The sequence below is a fragment of the Chiloscyllium plagiosum genome, chromosome 23 (assembly GCF_004010195.1).
Source record: "Chiloscyllium plagiosum isolate BGI_BamShark_2017 chromosome 23, ASM401019v2, whole genome shotgun sequence".
NCBI classification, from domain to species: Eukaryota; Metazoa; Chordata; class Chondrichthyes; order Orectolobiformes; family Hemiscylliidae; genus Chiloscyllium; species Chiloscyllium plagiosum.
The window spans coordinates 45,282,872-45,290,976 of record NC_057732.1 but is presented as its reverse complement, the minus strand read 5'-3'; the positions used below and the strand labels follow the sequence as shown (position 1 = coordinate 45,290,976).

The 8,105-nt window shown below is 37.2% G+C and overlaps 1 protein-coding gene across 3 annotated transcripts in view; it reads right to left on the bottom strand.

The window, feature by feature from the left end:
- Positions 1-1,259: 1,259 nt before the first annotated feature.
- The window catches only part of net1 (neuroepithelial cell transforming 1), a 166,185-nt gene continuing 159,339 nt past the window's right edge, over positions 1,260-8,105 (bottom strand). For all 3 annotated transcript variants that reach the window (XM_043714079.1, XM_043714080.1, XM_043714081.1), the window contains 7 exons: positions 7,687-7,749; positions 6,812-6,908; positions 6,393-6,469; positions 5,601-5,858; positions 3,442-3,612; positions 3,077-3,263; positions 1,260-2,671 (listed from right to left, as the gene is read on the bottom strand). In XM_043714079.1, the coding sequence (XP_043570014.1) occupies positions 2,241-2,671; positions 3,077-3,263; positions 3,442-3,612; positions 5,601-5,858; positions 6,393-6,469; positions 6,812-6,908; positions 7,687-7,749 (1,284 nt within the window). In that variant the 3' untranslated portion in view covers positions 1,260-2,240. The remainder of the gene's footprint in view (positions 2,672-3,076; positions 3,264-3,441; positions 3,613-5,600; positions 5,859-6,392; positions 6,470-6,811; positions 6,909-7,686; positions 7,750-8,105) is intronic.

The following is an 8,105-nucleotide window of genomic DNA, read 5'->3' as shown; positions in this document are numbered from 1 at the left end:
ATTTTGCAAATACAGTAGGGTAAGTTATACAAGAAGCCACTAAAAAATTATGAAGCTTCAAATGGTAGAACTGCACCCAATGCTGCGAAATTAAGTTCAAGGGAGAATTTGTACTTGTGGCAGTGTTCCTACATTTAGGCCCGAAGACCAGGGTTCAGGTCCCACCTGCTAGAGGTATGCTGAGGCACCTTATTGGGAAGGTACTAGTCTTGGGAGGTGAGAGAAGTTGAGATTGTTGAGTTTCAGAGCACAGAAGGTGGATGCAGATAAGCTCCAAACTAGATTAAAAAAGGTTTTGCACGGCAAATCAGTTTGATGATAAATCACTGACCCCGACCACATGGATTGGATTTTGCAACCCCAAGTCTTCCCCACTCCACCCCCTGCACAAAATATGCGGACAAAATTTCATGTTAGCGATTAAACCACCACACTAGTTTCAAATGGGTGGGCATAGAAATCGGAAGCCTTATTTCTGAAATGAGTTTAACATGCTTAGTCTGACTCTCCTGAATGAAAGTTATTGTTGCCTGCACCACTCTGGCCAGACAGGAAAAACTCTTACGACAGCTAAGAAAAACTGACCTGAAAAGGTGGAAGAAAAGCCTGCCACCTGGATTTCTTCCATCAGATGAAGGTTTATTTTCTGAAAGTGGTAGAATCTGATATTTTGACGGACTTGACATTTTTTTGAACCTTCCTTATGAATAAAGATTCAGAAATCAGTGGGGCCTTTAAAATTTGTAGCCTTGGCCAAGTTCCTATTCACTGCATAGCTCCTGTTCCAGACTGCAGAACAGTCATGAAGCCCCTCCCATGGGCTTTTCCACCAAGCAGTTACCAATTAGCAGAAGAAATTCTAATTCATAGACAGAGTCGAGGGGGAAGCAAGCAAGCAGCTTACTCATTTTCCATGTCACCACCTTCATCCTGCCAGAAAACAAGATCCAGACCATTTACTGCTCCTCTCCACAGATGCTATTTGACCCAGTTTTTACAGCATTGTCAGATCTATTTCACTTCGAGTCTGCAGTGTTTTTGTTTTGCTTCATGATAAAATTGTGTAAAACATTCACACCGAACTGTCATTTACCTTTAGGTACAGCATTCCCTCATATGCTGCCAGAAGTGTCAAGTATTTCCAGTCTTGTTTAAAACCTGGAGGAGATTTCCAGTTTGAAGTGTTCTCCCACAAAAATCAAAACACCAGCTATTACCAGGGAGTGTAAACTGCAAAAATCACACTGGTCAAACAATTATAGGTTAGAATTTTCCAGTTTTTATTGTACATTGGAGGCAAAATTTGTACAGAGAATGCCCATCTTTAATACTTTTCACATGTACCACCTTTCCTTGTGTATTACACACAGTTATAACCACATATCAGACTCCTCCTTCAGCACTCACTTCCACAACATACTTGTGCCACTTTAGGTTGCAATATATTTCTCTCCCATATACAATACCAAGGCTGTTTAAGCCGTAGTCACTTGTGCACTCACTCATTGAGAAATTACTGATTAGTCTAGCTAACCAGCTTTTCTTTCCTTAAATTCCATTAAATGCTCATTCTTCTCTACCTTCCTGCAACTTTCCATTATCCATCAACATTTGCTTCTTTGGTAATTCTCAGTAGTCAGGAGCACAAAACACTTTACACACTTACATTAACAAAGATCTTGTGCAAGATCATACAGTAGGTGAATAGTCAACACAATCACAGGAATGGCTCAGACTGAATTGCACAACACCTAGAAATTGACTTGACAAAATTTTTGCTGATCTTAAAAATTGCATACAATTTAAGTATTTTATGTCTGAATTGTTAAGTAATTTTTCCCCAAGTATATGTTGGATCTCAAATTTCCCTGGTTAATTACAAAATAAAAATCTTATAAACTACATAGAAATAAACTTAAATGCCTACAAGAAATATGGATGACAGAAGGGAATGTACTATACAAAAATATTGGTAAGACCATAGATGCCATTGACAAAACTGCAACAAATGAGGCTTTAACATAATTCTGCTGCAGTGAATAACCCAGTAATTTAAAAATCACTACTGAATTATTGTCACTTTGTAAAAGGATCAGTTGTTCAGCAAAGCTGACTTTGTTTAATAGCTGCCATAAAACATACAAAAACAAAAAACAAGATTAGCAATTTAATCCTGCTGCTACACCATAGTACACTGTACAGAAGTATAAATAAAGTCTTTTCCTGAACAAGAAACATGTTTACACTAATGTTTCTGTTCTCTTTGTCATTTTTTCTTGCTGTTCAACTGTTTCAATGCTTTGTTTCAATAAGAAATCACATTGCTCTATTTCTTTCTCTACGCTATTGCGCAGGTTGTTCGGCTCAGAATCACTTGTGTCCATGTTGGAGCCTGTTTCTGATCCACTATCTGCCATTTCTGTAACTTCGGAAAAGGTGGGTGACTGCACTTCTGCATGATCGGTTGGCTGGGGTGAGATCTGCTCAGATTCTTCATTCAACTCTAAAAGCTCCTTGTGGTCTACCAGACAAGGTGACATCTGGTAGAGGGACATGGCATTTCGTAGGCAATTCATCCACTGTTGTTTGTTGTAAATATCATTGGCCTGGAGTGTGTGAGATGACTGTCCTTGCACAGAATGTCGGAAACGAACTTTGAAGATGTTTTTAGCTGTAAGCAAAATATTGGATGAGAACAGTTAGTGGATAAAGGCCAGCTTGATTATGATATTCATTAATATCTTCTTTACATAAGAAATTGAGCAAACCAGCTATCTATGTCTACTTCACAAGTGTAGAGTATAGACAAATTGACCCAAATGCATTCATTTACTGGAAATCAACAGCAGCAATACTGGACAATAGCAAGAGACTTTTAAAAATACAAAATATTACCAATGCAAACCAAGTGTTTCAACATCAAAGCCAGTAAACAAAACTATCTTGAATTGCAATTAATTGACAAGTTATTTGCCTAAATTTCTGGCATTAAATGAAGCACAAAATTATCCTGCAGCTCTAATCAGCAATTCATGCAGCTGCTAACACCCTCCGTTCCAATTAAGCTTGACCTCACCTTTGTCAGAATTGCCAAAGGCTCCTCTGAAAGAACCTCCCATTTTGGTATCTCCATCTTGAAGATCTTCCAGTAGAAGCTCTTGAATTGGGATTGGCTGACGGTACACTTGGTAACACTGGCGGTCATTCCGAGACACTGGACGAGTCAGGACTAGGATTTCTTGGAACAGAAAGACGTATAGTTTCTAGAAAAGGTAAAATGGCAAAATGATTACACATTTTGAATAAGAGATCCTTCATTAGAATATTTAGTTAATAAAATCATACTAAAAAGATGATACACTTGGACATATTGATCAGTTTCTGTTCTGTTGTATAACTATAAATATAAAATAAGAATAAAACAAACTGAGGTAAACTTACTGTTCCGCGATTGTTTCGCAACTCTCCGTGGCAAAGTAGTACTTTGCTGCTTTCAATTCGAGCATCTTTCTGTCGATCCTCCAGATAGTCCAGTTTGTCAATGTAGTATTGACAGTCAGACTCTCCTTTTCTCACATTGATGTCTGATAAGACTCCCTGAATAATGGCAATCTGGAAAGCAATATTTGAAGATCAGCAAGTGCATTAAAATGAACAACCAGTTATTAATAAACAAATAACACTAGAGAAAGCTAGGTCTGGCTGACTGACTCTTCAGAGCAGAACGATGTTGGAAAACATTATTTGCTTTTGACGAGAGGCAGAGGACGAACAAGGGGGCAGATGGTGTGCAGGCCCAAAGGGGAAAAAAAAAGTAGTGGTGACAGAAAATGTAAAATGGGTTTAAATTGAAAAGGTGCATGGGACAGCAAGAACAAACATGCAGTCAAGTTTCTGGAATTCAATAGAGACCAAGGCTGTAAATTGAGAATTAGTGGTTCCTCAAGCTTGTGTCTCGTTTCATTTGAACACTTAGCATGCCCAAGGCAATTCTGACTGACAGAATGGAGGTGTTCTGCAAGGAGTCCACCTAATCTGCATTTGATCGCACCGATCTAAAGAAAACTACACTGTAAACAGTGACTACAGTAAACTAGATTGAGTAGTACAAGTAAAACACTGCTTCAACAACAGGGTATGTTTGGGACCATGGATGGTGGTGAAGGAGGTGTTGAATAGGCAAATGTTACATCTTCTGCAATTGCATTTACTGAAATGATTTACAACAACCATTTGGATTACTCTTTAGTGGAGGAATTTAACAAACTATGACTCTGTGTGCAAAGTGAAAAACATTCAACCCTGTATTTAGTGTAAAGCTCTTACACCTGTCATTCACTCCTAGCATTTCCACATGAACTTGCAACCAAAATGTTGCCTGTAAGCCACATGGATGCACAGCACCCAAAATATGTCAAGACTGTGCAAAGTGACCCATGAAAGTCTCAAATGTGGTTCATTTAAGATTTGCACAGTCACATACAAGAGAAGCTCGCTACTCTGCAGAGTGGAACAGAGATATAAATACTTATGGAAATGCTTTCAGGAGAAAAGCCATTGGAAAGCTAAAATAGGAATCTAAAATTTATATACACAGTGTGCTGAATGCAAAAAAAGTGGTAGAATATTAAAAACTGGAGAAACTCAGCTGGCCTGGTAGCATGTGAAGAGAGAAACAGTTAACTTTTCAGATGTAGGGACCCTTCTTGAGATCTGAAGGAGGGTCACTGGACATTAACTCTGCTTTGACTCCACAGATGTTGCCAGATATGCTGATTTTTACCAGCAACTTCGGTTTTTGTTTTTGGACTTGCAACATCTGCAGTTCATTGTTTTGGTGATGGAATATCAAGTGTACTTTAACCCACATTATAAAAGGAATTATATTGTACAGAGGGTAAGCCGATGATGCATCAATTGATAGCTCAAAAGAAAAAGGATTATTTTGCAGCAGGGGGCCTAAATGGTTTTCTAAACAAGAGGTTCCAGGAGTAAATAAAGAAAAAAAGTTAGAATTAAGTAATAATTTGTTAGACGGTCAATGGAACATTCACAAGGGGGTATTAAAATCAAGTAGCTAATGTATTCTTCAAAAAGCAAAGCGGGTACATTTTCATTCATCCTCTAATTTTAATATTTTTGAAGTCAACAGATCCTATAGTGCTGCAATTTTAATAATCTGATCTACAGAATGTCAAAGCATGATTTCCATTTAAAGCAATTACAGTACAACCTCAATTATCCAGATGTCAATTATCCAAATTTTGGATTATCCGAACAAGATCTCAAGGTCCCGGAAAAACGATATTAGACAACTCAGCATTCAGTTATTGGTAAACGGCACTACGGAGTGTATTGCCAGATAACCAAGAAATCATCGGCACTCAAATTATCACTTGTTTACAACAGATCAGTTATCAGCTAAACTGCATTATGGCATGCATTGCCGGATAACCAGCACTCAAATTACACTTGTTCACGTAATTGATCTGATCGTAAACAATTATCCAAACAAAATACTCCCTGCCCATCGCATTCAGATCAAGGTTCTACTGTAATTCTCAATGACAATATAGCTTTTAACCAGTATAGGTACTCACTGCATCTTCCAGGCTCTTTTGATCCAAGTGATCAGCAGGTGTATGTCGCAAGATCTCCTTTAACAGCAAGGGGTACTTGACCAACCGGCTGCGAGGAATGTCCAGGAAACTCCAAAGGTCCAGTTTCCTGCTAAAGGGTGACTCCAGACAACGCTGAAGGAAATCCTGCACTCTCTTGTCCTGCTTCTTTTGATCCAAGAGTGCTTTTGCTGCCAGTTGATTACTGCAGTATTCCTTGTATTCATCAAGCCGTGGTAACTGGAGAGAAAATGAAATAATCTTTGCATTACATTTGAAGAGTCAAACATTTTACTAAAAATTCTTCTAGAAACAAATATCATAATTAAATCACCAAGCTGTAATGTTCTGGATAACTGAACTAGGGAAATCAACATGCAGGAAAAAGTAGCCTTAGGTATTCACAAGCTATTTCAGGCAATGGAACGTTTGCCACCCCATAAGATTCAGAAAAATTGTTCTGATATGAAATCGAAGTGGAGGCCTTTCCTTTTAACTAAACTTGGGTCATTTTCAAATGAATTCAGAATTACATATTTAGACAGTACTAGCATTGACTTGAATGCATAGTACCTGGTAACTGATTTTTTTTTAAACAAAGGCTTCAGTAATGGCTGCTTGTTTCAGTGCCATCTGCATCATTAACCAAGGTCACCTTTTGTTACAGAAGTAACATCAGGTAAAATTTGATAATGGCGATTATTAAAATCAAGTGTAAAGCCTTTGATTATTCCAGAAAATGCAACGTTTTATTTCTGATATAAAGCAACTCACCCAGCTAACAAGAATTTGACCAATTTGTTCCACTGTCCCATCTTGTTTTGTAGTTTTTGCAAGTTTGGTCAGCAGATCTGGAAGTAAACAAATACATTTGATTGTCAGCAGCTTCAATCATAATCAACTTGGAGATTTAAAAAATCTCAAGTAAAAAAGGAAATGTATGCATTACATGTAATTAACTTCAAAACAAGATTCAAAGTCAATACATCACAATAGCATGTAATATTTGAATAACTGAGGCAGTACAAGATTTGGTAGTAAGAGTGTTAATAATTGTGAATTACAGTTATGATTTGCATACTTTAGCATACAAATATGATGCTCACTGAAAGATTGGACTTAAAGACAGAATTCATAATCTTAAACAGAATTGCATAATGGTTTAATACTTTCTTCATAAAAGCAATATTCACCTTCATGCAAAGGGATATAAGAATCAAGAGCTCCAAATATCTTTGTCAATTCTTCTTCGGTCATAATTGACAATTTCAGCATAGGATCATGATAAGCCTGAATACAAAGATATCAATGACAATATTTATAATCATTTCTTAAGTAGGTTTTAAATTACAAAAGCAGGCATGAATCCCAATGCTCACTCCACTAGATTGATCAATTTTAAAAGAAAAATAAAAGACTGGCATTTTTAAATGACCCAAAATTAGCACTGCTACCACTGATTTTAAAACTTTGCTACAAAAAGCAGTTATGAAGTCTTCTAGGCAGAGGGTGGTCATGCAATAACCCAGTAATCCAAGTCCAAGCTGTGGGCACAAGGTTCTAAACCCACCACAGCAGTTGGTGGAATTTAAAATTCCATCGACAATCCCGAAATGGAAAACTAGCATCAGTAACTCTGACCATGAAACTATCAATTTTAAAACTCCATTTGGCACACTAATGTTCCTCGGGAAGGAAATCTGTGTTCCTTAATCTAGCCTATGCAAGACTTCAGATCCACAACGATGTTCCTGATTTTTAACTGCCCTCACATCACCCAGTAAGCCAAAGACAATTTGGAATGAGCACAAGTGCTGGTCTTGTTATTGTTGATACTAACCTCCCATGAAAGAGCAAACAAGAAACAACTTACTGTTTAATTAATCTTATAAGCACTCTTATACAATCATTTCATTATACCTGCCTCTTAAACTGGCAAGCCTCACAGGATTATACATTTATCCAAAAAGATGACTTCAGGAGTTAACTCCTACAAGGAATGGTTTAAAATACTGCCAAATAACGATTGTTATTTTTAAGTACTGCATGCCTTCACTAGAATACTGACCTTTCTTGCTAATTTTAGGTCTTCAATTAAGTCCTGTTCCCCTCGAACCAGTTCAAATATAGCCTGGAAAACAAAAAGCAAATCCTGATGACATGTACTTGGCATGAAGCAAATGCAAAAAAATAGTATGTTACCATGATCATTTTAAAAATGAAGTTTATTGGCCCAAGATTATTTCTCATTTAAATTTAACTGTGCCCATTATTGTATTCTTTTAGTTTTCAAATCCAATGCTCATTACAGGGTGCAGCTGGTCAAAATTTAACCTGCGCTTGAGTGCAGGATTAACATGTGGAAACAGTTCTGAGTTTGATGTTAAGTCTAACTGGATATCACTGTAAATTAACTGCCCTGAGAAGAACAAACAATTGTGGATTTTGGAAGTAGTAATATTACTGGTAGGCCAAATTAAATAAATG